The 25,757-nt window shown below is 45.1% G+C and overlaps 1 protein-coding gene across 2 annotated transcripts in view; it reads right to left on the bottom strand.

The window, feature by feature from the left end:
- The window catches only part of atrn (attractin), a 91,046-nt gene extending 65,926 nt beyond the window's left edge, over positions 1–25,120 (bottom strand). The window contains exons 1-11 of one of the 2 annotated variants that reach the window (XM_028394918.1): positions 24,566–25,120; positions 17,233–17,316; positions 15,567–15,680; positions 15,312–15,440; positions 12,752–12,948; positions 9,940–10,108; positions 9,415–9,505; positions 7,739–7,988; positions 7,330–7,513; positions 6,940–7,094; positions 3,075–3,159 (exon numbers count right to left, since the gene is read on the bottom strand). In XM_028394918.1, the coding sequence (XP_028250719.1) occupies positions 3,075–3,159; positions 6,940–7,094; positions 7,330–7,513; positions 7,739–7,988; positions 9,415–9,505; positions 9,940–10,108; positions 12,752–12,948; positions 15,312–15,440; positions 15,567–15,680; positions 17,233–17,316; positions 24,566–24,810 (1,703 nt within the window). In that variant the 5' untranslated portion in view covers positions 24,811–25,120. The remainder of the gene's footprint in view (positions 1–3,074; positions 3,160–6,939; positions 7,095–7,329; positions 7,514–7,738; positions 7,989–9,414; positions 9,506–9,939; positions 10,109–12,751; positions 12,949–15,311; positions 15,441–15,566; positions 15,681–17,232; positions 17,317–24,565) is intronic. The other variant, XM_028394917.1, reaches the window with a different exon arrangement.
- Between the last annotated feature and the right edge of the window lie 637 nt (positions 25,121–25,757).

Raw genomic sequence — 25,757 nt, 5'->3', positions numbered from 1 at the left:
GTTTTGTAGGTGTACCATACTCTAATGAGAAAAACAACAATACTGTACATGTAAAACTGAAACTGTTACTCCACAGAATTACTAGACATCCAGCATCTGGAAGGAGGCATGCGAGGATATGGACCAGGCATCATGTCAGGCCTGGATACGGCACTCCAGGAGATATTTTCCCCGGTGCCTTGGACTAGAAGACATTGCATGTGATGTTGATGAAATTCTGTGGCCGGACCCAGAGAGACAATGAGACTGATTTTCTCTCTCTTTCAGTGAAATTGTATGTTTTCTTGTGTTTGTTTTGATGTGTGTGAATAAACATTCATACTTGAAATTTGAATCCCTGTGTTTATAGAACTATTTATGACAAAAGTTTGACCTCACATGGACATACCTTATGCACAGAGAAAGCAAAATCCAGATGTGTTTTCAGTTAATACCATCAGTGTGTAGTTGGCACATTGTGTGCTTAGTAATATGATGGTTTGTGTTAACTGTGTGGTACAAAAATACCATTTTTACAAAGGTTTGAAGAGTTAAGCTAGATGTATTAGCTTTTGCAAGAGATCTACAATGTTTTGCTGATTTGGTGTAAGGTTTTTTTATTTGTGTGTAGAGTTTTGCACAAATAGCCAATAGTTACAGAAATGTGCTTAAGCAATCAGAAAAAACTGTAAGTTGAGACCGGAGGACTGAGTGTTATTGTGGGTTTTTGAAGAGACTGAAACTAAGAAAATGAAAGAAAATATTACATTTACATATGACACACATTTACAATTAAAAAGGGACAAGAGGAAGACACACAAGTCTAAAATGCATTATTAAAACAGGGAGAGTGTAGGTAGAGGGTGCAGGTTTCAAACCATACAGACACTGAAACAGGAAAGAGTCGGGTCTGTCTAACATCACATGTGAGGCTCTTCCAGGTTTTAGCTGCCTCTGAACCTGAAATGCTGCTTCACAGTGTTTAGGTCCAGCTCTTGGGAGGACCAGGACCAGCAGGCCTGTCCCAGATGTCCTCAGGTTCATACGGCACAAACAAACGTGGGTTTGGGTGCTGAGTGATGTTGTAAGGTCAGTTTCTCTGAGAGACAGGGAGGCGGTGTAGAGGTATGAGAACAGGGGTGATGGGCTCATACTGCCTGGTTTTAGTCAGGACCCGAGCAGCTTGGTTTTGAAAACACTGGAGCTGCTGCAGAGGTTGTTTTGTACGTCTGGTGAGCAAAACTATTACAATAATCTAACCTGCTGGAAATGAAAGGATGAGGCTTCCTACGTCTTCTGACTCTGGCAATAATGTTTTGGTGGTGGAACACCAATCTTAGGCCCCGTTCACACTGGGGAAAAAAATGTGGCTTAAGCAGGATTTGGCCACATCCAGATCAATCCAGATGTGTTTTTTTCCGAGTGTGAACACCTCCAATCCAGCTGAATCCAGTTTGATTTCAAGCCGGCTCAAATTGAGGATTGGCTCAAATGTGGCTCAGGTGTGAACGCAAATGTGGCTAGCGAATCCGGCTTGCCACATTATTAGCCATATTACGAGGCGCCACCAAGTGGTTTGGAGAACAGCAAACACGCTGGATGAAGCCGGATTGAGTGCGGACACAACTGTGTGCTAGCCAGATTTGAAAATAGGTCTGAACGCATCCAGCTTAAAGGCTGTCTGGGCTCAATCCTACTCTAGCTGGAATGACTTTCTCCAGTGTGAACGGGGCCTTAGTCTTAGTCTTTGTGGCTTCAGTCTCGTCTGTGACTCTACATCCAGTCTGTGATTTGGTCAAATCAAATCAATATTTTATGTACAAACTATTTTCTACTAAACCACATCTGAGCGTGTGAATCACTGAGCAGAAGAAGAAGAAGAAGAAGAAGAGCACGCACGGTCCAGGCTGAATGAGCTTGTGTTTATGAAAAGAACTAACCAATGTTTACACCCATCACCAGAGCTGCAGAATTCCAAGAACAATGACAGAGCTCTGAATAAAAGTCAGAATTTTAAGGACACAGTGAGACCTTTCTATGGCTGAGGTCTCCTAAACTCATCACCCCACATTAAAAACACTGATAAATATAAAACCTTTATCTGTTGTTACTGCCTGATGACGCCGCAGTGACACATTGATCCAAACGGGTCTTCCATCTGAACAATCTACTCGTCAGAATCACTTCCCACTCTCTGCTCCTACCAAGGCTCTTGGGTGCCATAACCACTGGCCTGTTGTAATGGGCCTCTCTATTGATGCTCTGTGTCTCTGGTAGTCTTGTGGCTTGAATATTAATCCTCATCTTGTAAGTCTGCTAAATGTATAAATATCGCTGCAGGAGCGATATAGCAGTATCTGAATTTGGGGGTGGACTGTCCCTTTAAGAGCACACCTGTGTCAGAGTTCATTTTGTAGTTCCCTCTGGATTACATCCTCCATTTTCCTTTTTAAGCCTCATCTCTCATCTCTCACTAAAGCTCCTCATTCCAAATCCACAGCAGCTGTTAATTCTATTTGGGACTATTTGATCAGTTAACGAATCCACGAACAAACTCTTAATTGCTCCTGAGGAAGAGGAGTCATCAGTGAGGATTGACTCCAACAGGCCGAGTGATTCATGTTAATATTTGATGCGCTCTCTACAGCGGGATGTATAATTTAATATGGATTGCTGTGTCTAGCTCTGCTGGCAGTGCAGATAATACTTACCGATGACTCATCGCTTCTGGTAGCAGCACCATCCCAGTCTATTCACATCCAGGAGTAATAATGAAATGTCATGTATGAAGGCATTGAGATTTTTTTCCCACGCTAACAAGGTCGATTTTTTTGTGTCAGTCGTTCGTGTTTGTAAGCAGATTTCTGGAGTTCTTTAGTCCCATACTGTAAATATACACACTGACAACAGATGCACACGACTCCATATCAACCACACCACAGCAGTTAACACTCAGGACAGAAGTCAGACATGCTCACATCACAGACTGTATATAAAGATGGACAATGTGGCTCCACCTGTGCCAAAATATCGCCCTAAGACGCCATCTTGGGAGTCTAAGCAGCACTGTGTATTCCTGCCGTGTGATGGAGTACCTGTCACTGAAGACCGCCGAGTGTCCAAAGCGGTTGACGTCATGGTAGAGGTCCGGTCGAGGCAGCACCGTCCAGTCGTCACATGCTGGAATAAGAAGAAGACAAGAGAAGAGGGGTTAAACTTCCTGACCTGCTCCCCACATATTAAATCATACGTGTGTCTGGCGGTGGCGAGCTGGGCGGTTATAGCTGGACCTTTCACAGCTCATCTCCTTACGTCGATCAAGTCAGCCGGAAAAAAAAAAAAAAAAACGCCCTTGACCTAGACGCTGGAGGTCTGAGAGCTATACGGGAGCGACAGCCATGAAGAGGACGGGGAAAAATATGAGCTGCATGTGAGGAGCGTAAGAAGAAATAAACACAGCCTCATAAAATGAGGCCTCACAGGAAATCAGACTGACAGGAATGATGTGGGCTAAACAAATGTCAGTCTGGATCCTGAGGTCACTCCCCTCTCTATATAAAGCAGGGCTGGATGTGGATGATGCCTCTGATATGAGACGCTATTTCCCAGTAGACCACCAGAGGACGAAGGGACAAATAATCTAGATTCCATTTACATGACACAAATATTTGTCAAAGATAATTATGTCCAGACAATTATGTAATCAAAACATCTGACAGCAGCTCTCAACATGAGGAAGGTCAGGACTTGAGCAGTGATTCTGCTGATTTACAGATTAGAAAGAAAAGTTTCTGTATCAAATCCGTTCATGAACCCAAATAAAGAGCTCGTAACCTGCTGGATTAGACTTCGACATTCAAACGGCAACGGTGCGAACACTGTGAGCACGCAAGGCTCAAACTGTGAGAGTAATAATCACATTTTCATGCAAACCACTGAGTAACACCGTTACATTGCATAACAGCGGCAGCAGTGCGAGCTGGTTTGCACCCAAAAATGTGACAGCAGCACAAAAACACTGGCAGGAATGCAGAGCAGTGACTGCAGTACATCACATTCAGTCTGTACAATGCAGTGCAAGTCATCATGGGCTCCCAGAGGACAGCGGGTGACGTCTGCGAGAGCTGCTGCTGCTGCTGTGTTCACGGGCAGACAGTGCCCTCTGGTGTGCTGGGACGGGACTGCAGGCGAGGTGGATTTATTACAACGCCATCCACCAATGTCAGGACAGCGGACGGCTCTTAAATTCTGCACTCTAATTGAGTTCAGCCTGTTAAGGAGGGGCAATTAGTTCTCGACGCGCAGCCCATCTCGACTGTAATTACCAGACAATTACCAGAGCTGATGCTGCTGACACAGACCCTGCAGCTGGCTGCTGTGTTGGAGGTTGAGGGGTGGTGGGGAAGTGAGTAATAAAGTCAGCTACAGTCCGATTAGAAATCATAGAGAGGATGCACGAGGAGGAGGAGGAGGAGGAGGAGGAAGAGGAGACAGAGGTCGGACAAAAATCATTTGGACGAGTTAGACTCTGGGGAAATGGTGGCAACAATATGGTTCCTGCGGACCAATCAAGTGTTAGTATAAACATGTGTGACGCTTTAATTTGAATTATGACTCTACATCTGCAGTTACATCACGTCATCGCACAACAAAGGGATGTTTGTTAGGTCCCAGCATGAGCAGAGAGACAGCAAAGTGTGTGTGTGTGTGTGTGTGCCTCCTGAGGTTCTAATTTCCCTGCTTGTCAGTCATCTTGGTAACGACACAGAAAACCTGAACGTCCCGAGGCCGTGCCGCGGCCTCCGGGGAATTCTCCCTCCCATCCAGGGAGACTGCTGAAGCCTCCCATTAATGAGCAGCCTGTGACAGCACTGCGGAAGGAGGCCGACTCAATTTACAGCATTTACAGGCAGTTAACAGAAAACCAGGATGGGTTCTGACAAAACTTCCAAATGAGGACACAGAGGAGAACTTTAAATGGGATCTTATAATTAGAATTCATGCCACCATTGTCAAAACAACAAAAATCAACTCTGATCTTTGAGTTCAGCTCATAAACTGAGACAGGAAGCTGTTTTTAAATACCACACTGCTTTCCTTCATACAGATGCAGATGAGGGGAAATCACAGTGCAGCACTCCCCCTGCTGTTCAGCTGCTGCACTGCACTAACTCAGGATTGTTTTTACAGGCACCATCAGCAGAAAAGAACAGGAGAAAAGATCTGCTCTTTCCCTGGCACTAATATAGAATTTACTTGCTCATAGCATAGCAGTGTTTGATTTAATGGTGGGAAGGTGTGACAGGTTGTTGGCTGTATAATCACAGTCTGATGCACTAAATAGACAAAAGTGTATGGACAGCTAGCCACCATATGTGTCTGCACAGACAGGTTTGCCTGTAAAGATCTTTTCTTTGAGCATTTTAATGGCAACAAAACACACAAAGCTATCATCTAAATCCACATTATGTGCTCTGAAGCTGCAACATGGAGTCAATAAATGGAACATTTTTCCACTGGTATATCCATAAAATGTCAGCATACATTGATCATTGATAAACAATCAATAATGCAGGTTAACTGCAGCACTAAAGTAAAAACAGACCAGCTACACATACCGTCCATTTACTTTTGATCACATAGTGTGTGCAGTCACTGCTAGAATTTCTTCGTGCAGTTTTCAGAGGACTGATTGAACCATTTACTGGATATTCTCTGGAGAGGAAGTTTTTTTAATCAGAAACATATATTGGTTCTTAAACCAATGGGCAATAATCTGACTGAATCATCTCCACTTTACTGGATCCTGAAGGAGGAAACGTTAATAATTACTGTAGTTAGACACCAGCGTCTGAGCATAAGGTATCGCTCTGAGCTTTGTTACACAGGCCTAGGTCTCCTCCATGAGGTCTTAGTCGAACCCAAATGTATGCAGACACTAGGGCTGAACGATCTATCGTTTTGGATCGAAAATTGCGATCTCAGACAACACGATTTTGAGATTGTCAAACCCACGGTTTTTTGCACTGCTCCTAACTGAATCAGGTTTTGTTTTGTCAAATGCTACGGCTGAAAACGAAAAGAAAACGGAGGAACTGGTCCCTGAAACGAACTCCAGCTTTATGTTCGGTACTGTTTCTGCCGGCAGCAGCGGCGTGTCTTCTAAGCCTGTGTGTGTGCGCGACGTGTGTCGCAGTGGAAGGGCCGCGTGTATACGAATGTATTGTGTGTGTGTGTGTGTGTGTGTGTGTGTGCAGTGGGAGGGCCGTGTGTGTACATCAGATGCAGACAGAGGCAACAGCTAATGACGTCACCAAAACAATAACGCAGGCATTTGATGAAGAGGCTCCATATGAGGACTCTAGTAAACGGTGGACAGAGCTGACAGCAGCAGCTCCGTTTGTCCTTAGATATGATTCCCATTAAAGTTTGATCATTTGTTCTAAATCACATTGAACTTTAAGAGTTACTTAAGTCTCAATACTGTATTTATTGTTTAACCTTAGGAGGCACACTTCAGTTTGTTTAAATGAGTGTTGAATAATACTTTACAGAACTACATTAGTCTTATTTTTAACCTATAAGAACTTTATTTTGTTCTGTAATTGTTATTTAAATGTTCATGTTTATTGAAAACTAATACTGAGTGCACGTTATCAGAGTTTACTTTTAGATCTACTGTTTTTGAGAGGTGACAGAGTAGCTACCTGAAGTCTTTTACACAGAAACATGCAAATTAGTGTCAATGTAAAAACAAATCGTGATAAAATCGAGATCGTGATTTTATCATTAAAGAATCGTGATATAAAATTTTTGCCATATCGCCCACCCCCAGCAGACACATGTGTCCAATTACTTTTGGCCATATTGGGTGGATGCGATTGCTTAAAGTAAATGTAGCTGAACTGAGCAGGTGTGAGCTCGTGCCAGCAGCTGATCATTGTGTGTGTGTTGACTGACCCAAACTGTAGACCAAGAAGTCCGAGGAGAAGCACTTGGCGCCGTGGCTCATGGACGTGTCGTTGTGCGTGTTTCCACCAAACACCAGCATGGCGCCGCTCACTATGACCGCCGTGTGGAGGTAACGGAAGAAGCCGCTGTCTCTCAGGACGGTCCTGCAAAAACACACACATGCATATATAATGACACACCTTCCTTTAATTTGCACACTAATGTGTAGAACATACTGACTACATATTGATGTTAAATAACGACATTTGATGAGAATTTAAAGCCTCATTTGAGTTTTTTATACTGTGATATACTTTTTACAGTGAGGAAAAAACTACAAGTTATCATATGCATCATCCACGAAACTCCACCAATCAATCATCATCATCATCCTCTCACCATTTCCTCTTGTCCACATCAAACTTGTACAGGTCTCCGGCCAGGCCGTACTTGTTGGCGCTGAAGGCCTTGTAGCCTCCGTGGATGTAGATGGCTCTGGTGCCGGGGTCAAAAACGCTGCTGTGGCCGTAGCCGCCTTGGACCAGCGCTCCGTTGGTACTCAGGACGCTCCACGTGTTTTTAGCTGGAGGGTCACAAACAGCACAAAACCATCTTCAGGGATTTTACTGTTCATAAAAGTTTCATCACATTTTACTGGTTTTTATTCTGGTAAGCGAATAAGAGAGGCACCCCCATCCACAGCAGGATAATAAAACCTCCTAATGAAGTTCAGCTTCCTGCCAACAAGACTTTCATTTCCTGTTATAAACCGACGTGTCTGTAATGTCTGCAGCAGGTGTGAACGTACCGATGTTGTACTCCTGGACATGGCTGATGTATCCATACAGAGGACAGTGTCCGAACAGGACTAGCATGACAGGATTGGCCCCTTCCTGGAGCGGGGGCACAATGTGAGCCGAGTGTCCCACTACAGCGTACTGCTCCTTGGCACGGGGGGTCAGGAGGACCCAGGTCTGGTTCTGGATGTGGAAAACCCACAGCTGGCTGGAAACGTTTCCCGTGGAGTCGATCTTTCCTCCGTACATGTACATCTTACCCTGCAAGAAACAAACAGTGGAGCAAAGTTAGTCATTTTGATGTGTGATAAAATGATGTTTGCTCATTAACTCACACAGTAACTGCAACATTGTTGATTTATTTATTGTTCTATGCACCTTAATATGCAATAACTGCACATGCTGTTTACCTCCTGACAGTTTTGCACAATGATTTTTTCTCTGCTCAATTTGCACAGCAGCTGGTGTAGCACACATGCACATTTATAAGTATATAGCTCCACTTACTTCCATAGTTTATGTATTTTATGTGTAATTATATTGTGTTTTTTTTGCTCTTCAAATTGCTCTTTTTGTAAATGATTCTATTTTTTTGTGGTACCTTAAACCTTCATGACATTCAGTGTGAGCAGCACAGTTTCCTTACTGTGCATGTGACAACAAACACTTTGAATCTTGAATCCAAAATCTTCTCTGTAAGTATTGATCACAGCAAGATGGTTCACATATCAAAATAAACTACACAACCCGACCTTTCCAAAGACACACATCACATTTGTGAAAAATATTTTATGGTTGTTTATAAAAGGCAGATTTACATCCAACAAAATTCTGAATTTCTGTGACGTCACACAATGTGCCACCATTAAGGTTCTGAAACCTTCTCTACAAAACTATAAAAAATAAATCTCTACAACCGGCTTTTTAAATAGAAATATAACAATTTCATAAGATGAATCGGACTTTCCTTAAATATAAAGACCAGTCAGTGAATTCCTGCTGTAACACACAGGCATCAGCAGGTATTAGTATGTAGGAGGCCGGTCGTGAACTTTAAGACACTTTGTGTCTCATTATGACTGAATAACTAATGAAGCATCGTTCTAATGAAAACCAACAAACATCACAGAAACCCTGAGCACCTCTGACCTTCAGCAGAGTGATAACTCATTACCGTCTAATACAGAACAATAATCTCCTCTGAAGGAGCTGCAGACCATCTGGAGGTCAGACAGCAGAATGTCTCCTGACATGAAGAGACATGGGACAACTGTAATAATGAGTGTTTTCTGTACAGGTTGAAGTGTGTGTGACAGCGAACATCATCATCAGCAGCTGCTAAAAAATCACATTATTTCCACCTGTTGTGTATCTGCTGTGAAATTTGATTTCTGATCTGATCTGTGGAGCACGCACTCGCACACTCGGATACAATCTGTTCATTACAAGCAGCTCTCAAACCGCAGAGCGCGCCGACTGCGTCTTCTTTTTCCGTCTAAATTATTATTCCATCAGCAGCTCCTAACAATCTCTCCGCTTCCCCACTTCACTGCAGCAGCATATCAAAACTCAGAGATCCAAACGTTAGTTCCACACAACAGACACGACTCAAAGCACAAACAAAACGAGACGAGGAGTCTATCATGATTCTGTTTACAGACTGAGGATCCTCCGCCCCGTCACGTACCTCGTGGAGAGCTAGCGAGTGGCCGTATCGGGGCGTGACGGTGTTGACGGAGGGGTCAAGGCTCATCCAGGTCTTGCTGCTCAGGTTGTAGCTGCAGAAACACAAAGGTGTGGTCAGATTTAATAAATATCTTACAATGGTTTTCAGAGATATTGCGCAAAGTTGGCAGATTGCTCCTTTAGCCTCTGCTTTTATAGGCAGAAATAAAAAGGCCTTGGCATGCTGGCGACCTCATAAAACTCAAAACATGAGCCGAGGGAGTGAGCGTGATCCTTCTGGGTGGAGTTCAGGGTGAGGAGCATCAGACCATCCTGTAATTTTATGACTTTAATTACGGTGCAGCGACACAGACGCACACTTCTTCCAACACACAGGACATCAAGTGCTTCTTCAGCATATGCAAGTGAAAAATATTTAACAGCAGACACACTCTGAAACCGAGCGGTCGCATAGCAACAGGAGGACTGATGTCTCGCAGCTCATTTGGACGAGAGCTGCAGCCAAAATGATGGAGGGAGGACTTACGCTTTGACCATGTGATAGTCGGAGGCGTTGAAGACGTAGCCTCCGATGACCCACATGACGCCCTGATCCACCACGGCCTTGTGAGAAGCCCTGGCCAGCCCGGCCTCGGTGTACTCCTCCCGGGTCCAGAAGGAGGAGTTGGCAGGGACGGAGACGGAGCAGTCTGGACCTGAGGAGACAGGAGGAGACACAGCGGAGGCGCAGTTAACCCAGAGATATCAACAAAGTGAATCAGCAGAAGCAGAAACGTCCCTGCGTTACGGGCAGATTAAACTTTCACAGGCCTGATTAGTTTACATAAATGTCCTGCGGCTAGTCAGCGCTAACAAACTGGAGCCATCTGCTTTCTGTGGATTGACAGTGTAGGTGGAAATAAACATCCTTTTCCTTTCATTGGCAGTTCTCTCCTTTGAGAGGGACAGCTCTAATTGTTCAGAGGGAAAAAAAGAAATGCAAATGACTCCTCGTGTTCAGCTGTTGTCCCCGGCAACTTGTACATTAGAGAAAAGTTGTATGATCCAGTAATCATCTCTTAAATTATGAAAGAGGGATGTGAGAGATGTTACAGAAGCTTTTAGATTCTGCAGATAATCATGGTTAAAAAGAAGCTTTTGTGCGGACCAACCCTTTAAGGACACACGGCTCAGGCCTGTGCTGCCTTCCCTTGTTTATTCACAAGAACAATAACGCTAGCATGAACCGGAATCACCGCTGAATGATGGGAAAAAGACTCAGAGAGTCAGGAACAGAAGGATCGGCCTTTTCCTGACCTCACACAGGGTGCGACGGGGTTTGATCCTGTCTCTCCGCGTGCTACCTGATGACATCAACCCTGCCTGGAATAAAACATTTACCAGCCAATTAGTGCTATCGCTCCATCGTACAGCAGCAGCAGCAGCAGCAGGGACAGGCTGTTAGGTGTTAGCGCCTTATTGATTGTTATCAAAAACACAATGCACAAGTGGCCATGTGCCAGGGAAGGAAGTGTCATGAATCACTCCTGCAATCAAGGTCACTTTATCCATCCTGCTTTCCTCGTTTCGTTTCAGCAGTTGCAAAAAAAGAAAAACCCCTGATGGCTCATATACAGTGGTGGGGGAAGTACTGAAGCTTGGTACTCAAGTAAAAGTACAATTACCCATCAAAATATATACTCAAGTAAAAGTAGAAAAAGTAGAAGTGCTACATCAACAATCCTACTTAAGTAAAAGTCTTAAGTACTTTTAAATGTACTTAAAGTATTCAAAGTAAAAGTACTCACACACTGAATATATATGATTGATTTCCATTGCAAAGGATCTGAACAGGTTAAAATAATCAAAGAAATCATCTTAAATGAAAATGGACCATGTGTAGTTAATGTACATGTTCAGTCCAGAAGCAGCTGTGGACAGGTCTGTGTGTCATGAGGCAGGCTGTGGGCATCAAGTGAACAGAGAGGCTGCTGATAACAAACAGGCATTCAGCATGTTTACTGTGTCAGTGTTCCTGCTGTAGATTCATGTGAAGATTCATGTTCATCAGACATTAATGGATGGACCTGTGTTAGCAGACAGCAGCTAACTAGTTAGCTAACTGAGCCAGAGCACCGGCATCATGACTGAGGCTCATTATAGAAACACAGCTGGCAGCGTGACACCACCTCCATGCAGAGTCTGACCTCACATCAGTCCATCACTGTGTTCATCACATGGAACAAGGAACTACAGACACTGTAGAAATGCAGTGGAGTAGAAACTTTAACCTCCTGCAGGAGATGGATCTTCTGTGAAAGGCTGGTCTGACTAAACAGGCGTCTGTCGCTGCTTCTGCTCCGGCAGAGTGAGTTCATTTGGAAGCTGGCAGCACTGAAGAACACCAAGTGTGCTGCTCCTCTGCTAAAACACAATGACAGGGTAATAAAGGCTAAAGAAAACGCCGGTCTGCTTCTCAACTCCCTCAGCTTTGGTAATTATGAGCTGCTGAAACAATCTGCAGTTAAATTAAGCTGTTGTCTCTGCTCGTGCAGAGCGGAGCGCGTCAGAGCCGTTTAACAACTAATTGAGCGCTCAGATCATCCATATGGTCTGGCTACAGCAGGGTGAGGATATCGGCAAATAAAAGCTCGACAGTCAGGAGGAAGCTGATCCTGCAAAAAGCAAAAAGTCCATTTGAAGTCCAGCAGATGGAGGCTGTGGGGCAGCAGAAGCCCCAGTAATGATGCTGGTGGAGGCTTAAAGACGAACAACTTTGAACCGCTAGATAAACAGGCGAGATCTGGACGGATAAAAGACAACACCGCCTGAATGAAAGCTGCTGCTGCTGCTGCTGCTGCTGCTGCTGCTGCTGCTGCTCAGGAGCTGCTCTGGATATTCACCCTTCATTCCTCAGGCACATCAGGACGTTTAATCACACTTGTTTCACTTCATTCTGTCCTCGAATCAAATCACAGAGACGTGCTTGGTTTTGAGAGGTTGAATCACTTTAAGCTCTGAGTCAGATCCAGCAGCTCTACATCAGACCGACTCAAGGGTCTGAGCAAAACTGTTGCATCTAATCTCCAGGTTTTTGTTTCATTAAGAGCAGAACTACAGCTCTGGAAAGCAGAACTAAAGGAGAAAAGGTTCAGCTTTACAGTAAAGACAGACAAAGGGACAGGAAGTGAGTGACCTTTCATAGAACCGACTTCCCACCCAGCTCAGCTCCACTCACAGGAATCAGCCCTGATCAGCAGAGGTTTAAGGAGTAAGACAGTCCAGACTGAGCATGTGTAGTTAAAACTATCATAATTTAAATGGTTTTCATCAGGTTTTGGGTCCTCTGAAGGTCTCACCTTGCCACGCAGGCTTACAGACGCAGGTCTTGTCCCGGCATTGTCCTCTTTCTGGTCCGCCACAGTCAGCCATGCAGTAGGGGACGTCGCAGGCTTCCCCCTTCCAGTTCACATCGCATTCGCAGTACACAGAGGAGGTGGAGTTCCTCACGCGACACTCGCCGCGGCCCGAGCAGTTGTTGGGACAAGTGTTCACCCTTCAGGGAAGCAGAGAGAGAGAAGGTGTGAATAAAACATCAGGAACACTTTTCACTGGCCTGGTTACATCTGCTTCTGTCAGAGCAGAGACTCAGCTGTCTCCAGGCTGCAAGCTATTAGCAGTACTGGCTGATATCTGATCAGAATCATTGATTGTTAGCCATATAATAACGGCTGCACCTCTCCAATTATATCTTTACGTTGAGGTGAAAAAGTGTAAACAAGTCAAAAGTTGCCTTTTAAACATCATCATCCATCAAAGCGACACACTGAGGTGCACCGTCTGACGGTCTCCCTTTCTTCCTGAAGACAAACATGGAGGGAGCGCGGCCGGCGACACAAAGGGCCCTCGTCCTTCTTTCATGTTCCTCCGCCGCCTGATGGTTTTGATGTTTCGGCTCTTCCACTTCTCCCAAACACCAAAGACCGCAGGGGCCCGGGGGGCACCTCGCTTCTTTCATCTGGCTGATTCTCAGCCCAGCTTCAATCCCATCGCTATGGAGACGGGACCAATGAACGAGGGGAGGAAAAAAAATGCAGGGGTCCATTGTGTCCTTGGCAGATGTTTGCAAGAGAAACTTTGGTTTTTAGAAGAGTCTTCCTTGTCATGGCAGCCGAGTTAATGTGACCGCCGGTTTTAATCCCTCTGTTTAATCCAGTTTTGTGTTCAGATTAAAATTAGTGGTTAGCATAATAAAAACAGGGATTATGCATCTAAAACAGGTTCAACACTGTCAGTGAAGCAGGATTGAAATGATCCGCTTTATTTACACATTTCCTAACATGTATAGCGCCATCTTGTGACGCTGTGGGTTGGTAGCTGGCTTTTGCTAACAGGCAGCGACGGCTTTGACAAACGCTAAAGAGGTGAAATTGATACAAGGGAGGTCACGGTTGTACAGTCACAGGATGTAGTGATGGACGTCAACAAGCAGGAAAAGATCAAGGAGCGTCTGGTTTGTTGGCTAGTGGTGCTAATCTGAGAGAACCCTCCTGCTAGCCGCAATGCTAAGGTTTGTAGCAACAACTTTGTAAACACTCATAATGTGGAGGGGGATGGTCAGACCTGGCTGACTCCAGGGGGCCAGATCCCTCTCAGAGAGCTCCTATCGCTGATCATTTATTTATTTATTCATTTCACGTTTTGCAGAGCTGCGACGGGAAACGAACACTTGACAAAAAAAAAGTTAACAAAGAGGGAACGATCTTCACCTCAGATGTCCCACAAAGAACATTTAAATTGTGGGGGAGAAAAAAAAGTCTGCCAATCCAAACAAAAAAAATCCATCTGTTATCCATCACAGCATGTGTGTGTCCAGAGAAATCAATAAACTGTGGTTTGATCTAATTTTTCAAAAGTGTGTTCCCATTAAATTTCACTGTGTGTTACAGTTCTGCACAGTTCTGTGCAGTTTATCTACAGCGCCACGTGATACAACGACACAAAAACAGGCCTTATTTCACTTTTAAACTGACACTCAAGAGTCTCAGCCGAGCAGTCACAGAGGAAGGACAGGAAGAAGTGAAAGTCATCCAAAAATAAAAAATAAAAAATGGATTCTTCTTGTTGAAGAAATGTTTTAATTAAATAAAAAATGTCACTAAAATAATTAAAATTCGTCACACCAGCCTTGGGTGGTAATTAAAATAACATTTCTCAAACCTGACACCCACCCCAAAAAAAAAAGAAATAAACATATAAAAAAAAACACTCAACAAAAACAGAACTTTATTATTGCCTGTATGAACACACTGCTCTGTTCAGCAGCACTTATCAGGCTGAGGATGTTTGTGAATAACTTATCTTTACAAGGATCTACTCTAAATTATAAAGGGACAATTTTAAGAAGAAGCCGTTATTCCAAGTGTTTTCTTAGAATTTTGTCACTAAAGGCAACGCTTAGTCTTCATAAAAATGGCCGCAGGGTTTAATGATAGGGATCTCTGATGGAACAGACGTCTTCACACATGCCTGAGATCACATTCTGAATCTGAAGAGGAAAATTTGGAGCCACAAAAAATGTTCTACGTTCATCTTCACACACACATGCCGTGCTGTGTGTGTGTGAAGATGAAGCACTGCAGCAAACGGACTTGATCCTGTGGCGAGGCGCCGGCAGGCAGCACGCAGGCTGAATCATGCAGAAAGTGATAGGTTAGTATGCGTCATCATGTCCGAGGCAGCGGCGTGAAGTGGGCCCTTCACCTAAATAAAAATCGCAGCCAGGAGAACAGGAACGACTCAAAGCATGCGTCCTTCAGAGGAATCAGGACTGCCAGACGAGAGAGATGCTCGACACCAGGCCGGAGGACAAAGAGTCTCCTGGGAGAAGCTGTTTTTTCCTTGTTAACATCGTCTCACCTGTACGAAATGTTGAAGCCAGTCAGGTTGTACGCAGCATCGCTGAAGAAGTGCAGCAGGGCGTAGCCGGAGTGAGACACCACCTCAGGAACCGTCTCGTTCCCGTATCGCTCGGGCACGATCAGACCACTGCAACAACAACACATTATTATTATCAACCATCGTTTAATCAGCCTGATGAAGCCACAATCATGGATTAAATTAGTGAAATTATTGTGTGTGTTGTTTAAGACATCGAATCCGCAGCAGTCCAACCTGAAAGCAGCGAGCAGCGGGGCGTAGATGGAGTCTCCGTCGTACACATACAGGTGGTCCCAGCTGCATTCTGTAGCAAAGTGGTTGAACCGTAATCGTAGAACGGTGTTAGGCCTGTAACACACACACACACACACACAGAGAGTGAGTGCACCATTTAATGTCCCCATCTTTGCATGATTGTGTTGTTGTCAGCAGATTTATACCAAATAAAGCAGTTTAGATCCCTTTAATCATTCATTCCCTCCTGATTTTAAAGTTACTGTTTGACCGGCTGAGGCTGCAGAAAGCAGGTGACACACACTCACCTTCAACAAACCTTTACTGCTGTGTTGTGTGTTGAATCAGCCGCAGCACATTGAAACACACACTGTTGTAGGTTATTTGTGATGTTGAATGAAGTAAGTGTACAGTGTGGTTACAGTCAGGAGGATCAGCAGACCAGGAAACGCAAGCTGTTTAATGACTTTTCTGATTGAAGACGTTCATGAGATTCCGACTCTAAATTTGGTTAAAACATGGAGGAGGGGAGAACACAAAGGCCCATTTAGACACACAGGAAGTGATATGAATAGTCACAGTCCTCCACTCCCTGTTTTATTTATTCGTCTCTCTCTCTCTCTCCTGGAAAATAAAATGAGCGGAGGAATGGCAGCAGCCTGAAGGTTCGATTAGAGACGAAGGCTTGTGACCGGTGAATAATTAATCAAAGGAACGGACTGAAAAATGTCCTCTTCTGCTGCGGCAGCCCGGCACACGGGATGACTTCAAGTGTCTTCACACCGCAGGTTGATGCACACAGTGCACGTGTCACTGCATTAACCCTCTGTTAGGACCGAGCCCAGGTCTCCGGGCAGCATATAAATGTCACATTAGTGAGTAACAAACCCACTCGGAGGACGGAGCATGAGCCGCGTGACCGGAGAGGTCAGACTGTGCTCACACACACACACGGCTCCTGAACGCTGGCCACGATCCAAACATGCAAATATAATCAATGAGTTTACAGTATGGATAAGCTGGCAGCCAGAAAAAATTAAGAATCACGGCCATGAAATCGATACCGTGTGCAGTGGAAGTGCTGACTGAAACAACAGAAAGGGAGGATTGAATTTCTTACAGTGACTTTGTCATTTAATTTCCATCCATCACCTTCTGGATGCTGTGAATCCTGGCCGCTGATGGAGCACGCCGACGTGCAGCCTCTGGAGCTAAAGTGTCTTAATGGCAGAAGAGGACTGCATGAAATCATTAAGCGTGCCAGCATCATGTTGCACCGTCAGAACCAGAACCACACATTACACGGTGCACTCACGGCGACAAGCTGAGAGAACTCCAGTTAGGATCTTACAACCAAGGTAAATACACTGAAATCTATGTTTACAACCATTTTTCACATGCCCACAGAGATGAGAAAATCAAACCGGGTTCCACATGCTATGGATGAGTAGTTAGGAATCTCGCAGCTCAGCTGATAAAGTCTCAGATTTGTCGTCATGTGACTGCTGGTCATGAGTAAATGTATGATGGCTTCTTATTTGTTGCAGATTTACTTGCTCTATTTTAGGCAAATTTATTTTTATGATGAACGCTGTAATAAGAGGGAAAAATAACTCCTCTCATTCTGGTGTTTGTCTTGGTGGTGTTGGATCTGGACTGTACTTACTGTCCCTCAATGAGCCAGGTGCACTTGGTCTTGTACTTATAGTTTCCTGGACCATCAGTCAGATGACCAGAGGGCCCCGTCAGCCTGGAAAGGAAGAGAAGAAGAGAGTCGAAGTTAGGGAAAGGTGTGAAAACCATCAATCTCTGTGATCAAGTTAGCTTTATACGATTAGCATTTAGCTGAAACTACTACATGAAACGGCATCACAAAGCTTCTGGCACAGCTCAGGTCATTTTTAAATAAATTCACTTAAACATAAGTCTGTTTTATGCCATTAAAAGTTTAATATCAGCTACCAGGGAAATGATTTTATCACACAGGAACAGCAGAGGGAGCGCAGGTAGACCCGGAGCAGCTGAAGGTCTGAAAATGATTAAGCAAATGATCATGTGAGGCCAATGACGGCCATGATGGGCGGCTGTAAAGACTTTAATGGTAGGCTACAGCACGCCGGCCCTGCCCGGGTATGGCCTGATCAATTCCAGCGTGATGACACAGCAGCGGGAGCTGAATTACACAGGGGACACAGAGATTGTATCATTACTGATGCAGGTCTCACGGGGCACACACACACACACACACACACACAGGCTTGTTCCAAAACAGGTCAAAGTCGACAGAGAGACCTCCCCTGATCAGCTTGATAAATGCTCGTCTGTCTCTCGTATTGTTTTTATTAACAACATTTCGTGTTATTTGACGTTTTCATTATGAAAGGTGTTTTTTTGTCACTGACCAGCCCATTATCCGGAACTTCTGAGTACAGTTTCATAACACTAGTTTTATTCGTATCCAGGCAACAAGTGTGCAGCAACTTCTTGTTACTAAACGGAGTGGGCTAACTGTCACAGCTGTGTACGCCGCCCGCGAGGCTCAAGGTCCATGGCCGAGGGTGTTGTCAAGTTAACTTCCACTGGGACAAACACATGACACAAAGCTCCTGAAACCTGTGGTGGAGGCTTTTTTTTTTGTTTTACTGTAGTGAAATCGATGAAGAAGATCAGATCAAACCAACTCTCACCCATATTTTCCACAGAAAAAAAAAAGAGAGTTCATCCACCGAGCTCTTCTGATGTGGTGGCGGTTTGCTAACGAGTATGCTATCTGTAATTACAGACGGCTCACTGCTAATACAGCCAGCAGCGCCTGTGGGGACGCCAAGCTCCCCCAGCTCGCAGACAAACAAGAGTTCTCTCAGAGGGACCCTGGACACTCATGAACACAGCAGCCACTCTCCATCTGCAGCTACTGCACACAGCTACACAGATCTACTATCAGACATGTTATCGTAAAAATCATACATACAAATGTTTATCAGCACATGGACGTGGAGGCTGCACAGTCAATGAGTTTCATTCCCTTCCAGCAGTGCAGCTGCAGCCTCTCACAGAAAATATTTAACCATCTGTCTTTTAGGTCGAACTGACAATCTAAATGTTAAATATTGATTTAGGAAGTTTAACAGAGAAAATAGAAACAGGAAGAGATCTGCAACCGAAACCAAAAATCAAACCCCAGCCACCCACAGACGTAGCATGAGAGGAAACACTGATGTGTTCCCGCAGCTCTCACCGTGCCTCAAATTAGACGCACTCAGAAAAGTTGTGTGAGCTGCTCAGTTTGTGACATATTATAAAAATATACCTCGATAGCTGCACACTTCATGATGGCACTCACAAAGAAACACAAAAAAACAAAAAACTGAACCAGTTGAACCAGAAAAAATAAACACAGATCTTCCAAAAGCGTATGGTTCCAATTGATTTTTCTAATCAATCATTCTTCAAGTCTGGACAGTTTCTTCGTATTGATGCAACTATCTTGGAAAACTTGGAAAGTCAGAGGTCAGAGTCCTGAGCCAGCAGGTGTCTGTACTCTGACAGCATCCCCGCAGCAGAACCAAGTGGCCTGCAAATAGCAAAGCGGTTCAGCATGAGAGGGAAGCAAACACGATCCCTCATTCACAGGCGACGACAGTCCTGTTCAGCACGCAAAAAACAAAAAAACAGCACGCTCAGACGGAGAGTAAATGCTACAGAGGCGAAACGGCGTTCCCCTCAGACCATCTGGGCAGACGTAGAAAAGTGCCGATGTGAGATTTTAAATCGATTATTTGAGAGGAAGGCGGATCCACTTTCATCGCTTTACTGTGACGGCCATGATTTGATTCTACATGGTTTTGCATGAGGCATCAAAATAATGTCCTCCAGACGCTGAGACTTTCACAGCTTATTATCAGAGACACAATATCCAGGAGACTGTCCTCCACCAGAGGGCTTCATCAACAATGAATGTGCCATCATCTTCCTCTATTAATGCAGCTGTGCAGGATAAGGAGGAGAGCTGAGACCTGAAATACTGCCGGTAACAAATCTGTAAAAGGCTACAACACCCAAAACACAACCATGACGCCATCAGTCAGTTATACTGTGATAAATATTTCATGAATTATGAGCACTGGCTATTTTTCATCCTTCCACCACAGCTGAACTGTGAGACTGGGTGAAAGTCTGCACCTCTGCACAGCAGCAGCAGCAGTGGGGACCATTAGTCTGGCAGGCTGGGTGCTCAGTGAGGTCAGCCTTCGAACAAGCACCACACAGCAGCTAATGGACTAATACGCACAACAACAAGGCAGCAAGCTCTCTAAGTAAGCACAGCTAAATCAAAGCCAGAGCTGATGCATGTGTCAGCAGCGGCAGAAAAAAAAGCCTTAAATTATGACGGGTCAAGTCAGACATGATGGAAGCTGCTCTGAGCTTCCTGCCTCTCTGCAAACCTTTGACCTCACACTCTCTCTCTCCCTCTGCACCTGTATGCAGACAGCTTCTCCTTCATTAGAGACTCTGTCCATGCTGGCGGCAGCCTGCGCAGGCCCTCGCAGACTTTGCAGAAGCTCCACCCATGTTCAAACGAGGTCAGAATGTAGATACCTGCACCTGACCACACCTACACACAGGCTCTTACAAGTTACACAATAAAAAAAACTTTTAAACCTTCAGTACTCCTCTGAGCTGAGTGCGGGTCTATTCTCATTTTTTCCCCACCTCATTGCGGGGAACACGGAGCCTTTCCTGCAGTGACATTAACTTATTTGATTAGGTAATTAAACCTGCAGCATGGAGGTGATAATGCTGAGCTACCACAAGCAGACAGCAGCTATGCTAGCAGTTTCTAACATCATAAAAACCTCCACACTGCAGACACACTGTCCCTTTTATTCAGAGTGGCTGTCATGTCTGAAAGGCCAGTTTCAGAAGGTGATAATGGAGTGTATGAGCACAGGAGGGTGGAGACGAATGGAGGAAATTGAGGAGCAGAATTTTGAAATCAATTTGTGGGTGAACCAGAAGCCAGTGAAGCTGCTTGAGAATAGGATGGATTCTGAACCAGTTGTAGGGACAGGCAGACCAACGGTGCAGGGCTGGTCTGGTGCAGTGTGAGGTCAGCCACAGCAGATCTGGGTCCCATCCCTGCTTTTGTGTGGTCCTGCTGACCCTTTAGCTCTCACTGGGGCGGTTTGGGTTGAGGGTGAGAAGTGGCAGGGATGAGAATCAGCACATCTAAATCCGAGGCCATGGTCCTGAGATGGAAAACTGTGGAAGGGCCTGTTAGGATTGGGGACAGCTTCAAGTGGAGGAGCCGACGTATGTCTGGGTTTTGTTCACTTGAAGGAAATAAGGGGGAGCTGGCGATCGACAGGAGGATTACTGCAGAGTGCACAGTAATGCAGACTCTGCTCCGGTCGTGGTGAAGTCAGCAATGAACCAAAGGCAAGGCGCTCAATATGCCCGTCTATCTACGTTCCTAACCTCATCTATGGCCATGAACTGTGAGAGTGAAGTGATACATCCAGATAGATCGTCCTCTGCAGTGGCTGTTCTCTGCCTTAGAGATGGAGGTAGAGATCTCAGTCATCTGGGAGGATCTCGGTGCGGAGTCACTGCTCCTCCACATTGACAGGACCGAGCCGAGTTGGTTCAGGCATCAGGTGAGGATGCCCCCTGGGTGCCTTCCTGGTAAGGAGTTCCAAGCATGTCTAACTGGGAGGAGGCCCCGGGGCAAACCTTTGTCACGCTGGGGGTATTACGTCTGTTAACGAGCCTATAGGAACACGTGGGTAACCCCACAGATGATGATGTGGAGGAGGAGGTAGTGGGAAGAAGGAGCTCTGGAGCTCTCTGCTGCACCCGCGACCTGACCCAGGATACGCAGCAGGAAATGGATGGATGCATGGAGTGGATGAGGTGGCTCATGCTGACAAAAGATACAGTATACTAAATAAATAAAATTACTGATGAAATGTGGTCACTTCCAAGGTTACACATTAACTGCATTAGGGGGGCATGAAGATGCGTCAGAGCCCTTTACACTGGCTCTATGTGGGATGGACAAGAAGGCGTTTATTCCCCACTGCTGGCTCTGAACCCATCCTGCTGAAAAACACACTGATCTCTGCAGACGCTTCGGCTCGTACCAATAAAAGGAAAGAAGGCCAGTCGCGTGTCTTTGGGACTCTTCGTACCGAGAAGCATAAAGATGCCTTTTGTAGTGATAATCTGATCTTGATACAGTTCAGCCTCATGGCTGCAATCAGCACGGTTACTGCTGCAGCTGAGCAGCTGTTCACATGAACATGTCAAAACTACTGGAGTTCCGCAGCTCTTTAAACACAACAATGTGTTTTTTTTTTTTTTCCAGCTGCAGCGCCGAGACAGACACACAACTCTGTCTGTAGCAGTGATTGCAGGTTTCCTGTCATCACTTCGCTGTAATAACAGCATCAAACAAACCTGTTTCCACCAGAGAAAAGAAATAACTGCGGAGTCTCAGGATTGTCCACTTCCTGGAAAGTCATTTTTTTAACAAATCTCCTCTCTGCTTCTTTTTAGTGAACTGACCCTTTAAAAAATGAAGCTAACAACGTGTAGTCCAACACAAATAAAGAGGATGTGTTCAAATGTTAGAACAACATGGGTCTATCTCAGGAAGTTTAGGATGACAGAAGTCCAGACGTTTGCCCGTCTGAGTGTCAGTAAAACAGACGTCTGGTTCTGCCCCCTCTCGTCTCTCCTATGTTGATTTTGGCCCTCATGGCTATAGCGGGGACTCCATTTTGGCACAAGGCTGCCACAGAGCTGGTTTTTTTTAAACCAGCATTCACCAGGCCTTGTATGGCAGCATTGTCTGTATGCTAAACACGGCCTCAGACCATAGGCTCTCCCCGAAACAAACAAAAAAAATTAAAAAAATCAGCCCTTTGACCGTGCTAACAAAATAACAGCCTCCATTCCGGGCAAACGGTGAATCACTGCTGCTGTAAGTTTACAATTCCACTTAAAGATAATGAGCCTGACCGGGTCAGGCGGCCGCAGGAGAGCTGATGGCTGGTGTGTTTATTAGTGCAGTCCAGGGTCAGACTATCACCTCAAAGTGTGACAGCACCGACAGAAGGAGACGACAAAGACGACGGGGTCAGTGCTCGTAGGATGCTTCCTCTCCTCACGGAAGAGTTACAACCCCCATAGTGGCAATAATGTTGACCCACTGCAGCAATAAGGAAACATTCAGAAAGACAATCAAGCAACTCGGTCAAGGGCAACGAGGCATCTGACAGCTGATATGAATATTCACAACAAGTCACAGCAGGAGACGGCAGAGACGTAAACAAAGAAAGACACACAACACATCATCACAGAGAAACAGAAAACACCTCTGCTCAGTAAAGATGCTGCTCAGAGCCGCCATCTTGGCAGCAGCTTACTCCACCTAACGCCTGGTTAATCCAAATATCAGAAAAATCTCTGCATAACATTACACCTGAAAAAATGACGTCAACCTGTTTATCTGTCCATGATACCTACTTCCTGTTCATGCTAACATCCACAGACCCCCTTTTTCTCTCCGGAGCGCCCCCTATAATCAGACAAGTGGGTCTTCTCTTTATGAAGAAACGATTGAACACGGAGGTCATGGACTCGCTTTTTACAGCCAGCCTCAGGTGGCAGATTGATTACTCCCTCCCTCCCTCTTTTAGACCCTTGTTTTGTGATTGAAAATATTGTGAGCGATGAAAACAGATCCAGCTCAACACAAGTGGGTCTCCATGGCAACCGGGATGCAGCTAATCATCGGCCAACATCGACAGCGACAGACTGTCACAACTAGACAATGGATGCTCGGGGGAGTGCATCAGGCTCACTGGTACCATCGAGACGAGCCATCATTTTGGACCGAGAGAAGAGCACTTAACGCTGGTGTCCTGAAACATGAGATGCTCAAAGCAGGAACTTCAGCATGTGCTCAGCAATCAGGCTCCACACACTCTAAAAAAAAACTAAAAACTGCTTAAGACACAGACACATTTTAGCTGCCGAGATGGAAAGCAGACGTGTGGCATGAGTGTGTGAAAAGGACATAAAAAAAAAGGACAAAGGTTTGGGGGGGGCAGCTTTTCTTGGCAGGACGTGCAACATGGCACACTCCGTCCTGTCTGTCATCAAGAAGCGCTGCCAGGCAAGTAATAGGAAGTGACGGAAACTATTCTTATCAATTGCTCCGTTTGTTTGTTTTTGTTTTTTTTACAACTTTGAAATCACATGCTGCCCTGTCGTTGCTCCGTTTAGAAAGAGGGCGAAGGACAGCAGCGAACACAGACGTGGGCAGAGAGGATGTGTTATTGGGGGTTTTTTTTGTTTTTTTTACAGAGTGGTACCTTCCTCCCACCTCTCAGATGTTTCCACCAGCAGCTCTAATCGAGATGGCTCAGCTGTAAAAACATAAAGTGGACGGTGAGCACACACCTTTTTCCTCGTGACTTTTGACCCTGCTTTTTATCTGCACTCAGCAGTGGGTCAAACAAAAAAATAAAGAAATAAAAACTAGAACACGTTAATTACACACTTCCTCCAGACGCTCACAACACACAGAGTACACACATTACACCTGGGAAATATCAATAAAATACAGTTATCTCCTGATTTTGAGCAGATTTAAAGCATAGAGCTTTAAACGATGCCTTCAGGGTCTATGGGAATTCTGCAAAAATGAAGATGATGTCACTTATTTTGAGGAAAAACCTGCAACACATTTGTGTGACTGACACACACTTGATCATTATCATCCACACCTGCATCCACACACACACACACACACACACACACACTGAAACATTAGAAGTGTGTCCTTGTATTAGCTGGAGTAGTTGGACATAAACGCCTCAGGTGTGCACTGACACACAAACAATCCTGATCAGGCCAACACACACACAGACACACACACACACACAGACTGATAAGAGCAGCTTTATTCTGCCCGTGTGTGTTCACTGTACCTGAATCGCCCTCCGCAGTGCTGGCATTGGTCCCCGACCCAGCCGGGGAAACACACACAGTTGCCCGTGGCGGTGTTACACTGCCCGTTCATACACGGTTTGTCGCATTCCTTCGCCTCGGTGGAGCCGGGCAGCCCGGACAGCAGTCCGACCACCGAGAGCAGGAGCGCTGTCGTCAGCATCAGCCAGCTCCGGCCCCGGCCAGAGCCAGAGCCCGAGCAGGCCCGCCGCGTCGCCCCGTACATTCTCTCACAAAAGATGGCTGCTTGAGGCAAGGCGCACCGCTGCTTCGGAGGAGAGCGGCCCGACGCGCTGTCCCGTTCCCGCGGCTCCGCTTCTGGCACGAACGGTTCCGCTTCCCTGGGTCTAACGTTCGGGGTGTTCGTTCAGGCTGGTCTCCGCTGGTTACTGGGTTTACATCTTTCCAGTGGTGCTGTTACCCAGCGCCGCACCAAGCCGCATATTGACATCCAGAAGTGACGTATGACAGCGGAAATGCGCAACGGCGAGGCGCGCGGCGCGCAGGGCTTTAAACTTTTATTTTGAAAACGGAATCCCGCCATCATCAGCTCCTTCACAAGGATCCACGGTCTGTCGTGGCCCGGACGGGTTCAGGGATCGTTCTGGAAGGTTCTGTCCATTTCATAACACTTGTTGAGCTTAAAAAAAATATATATATATATATTTGAACAATAAATCATATTTCAAATGTAATCTCCTCCTAAACTGTGTCATCATCTGTACAAATAATTTAGAATAAATATTTATTTAACATTAATAATTGATTCATAATCAGTCAGAATAAGATCCCTGTCAAAGTGTGATGATTAATTAATCAAAAATAAAATAAAATTGATTAAAGATCTGATATTGTAGCGTCCAAATACTTCAGACTTATGTCACAGCTGCAAATAATCATGTGATATTTTTGTATAATTTTATACTTAAAAATGTGGCTCCTCAATGAGAGTTTAATGCTTAATTGTTGTGTTTAAGTGTGTAATTATATTGGACAGCTTTTACTGTATATTCCTATTAAGCAAAAACAAAACAGTTACCTCCTGATTTCAGTTGATGCAAAGCATAGAGCTAAACGATGCCTTCAGGGTCTATAGGAATTCTGCAAAAATGAAGATGATGTCACACATTTGTGTGACTGACTACACACTTGATCATTACCATCCACACCTGC

The sequence above is a fragment of the Parambassis ranga genome, chromosome 22, assembly GCF_900634625.1.
Source record: "Parambassis ranga chromosome 22, fParRan2.1, whole genome shotgun sequence".
Lineage (NCBI taxonomy): Eukaryota > Metazoa > Chordata > Actinopteri > Ambassidae > Parambassis > Parambassis ranga.
The sequence above is the reverse complement of the archived record's forward strand: the minus strand, read 5'-3'. Positions and strand labels throughout refer to the sequence as shown.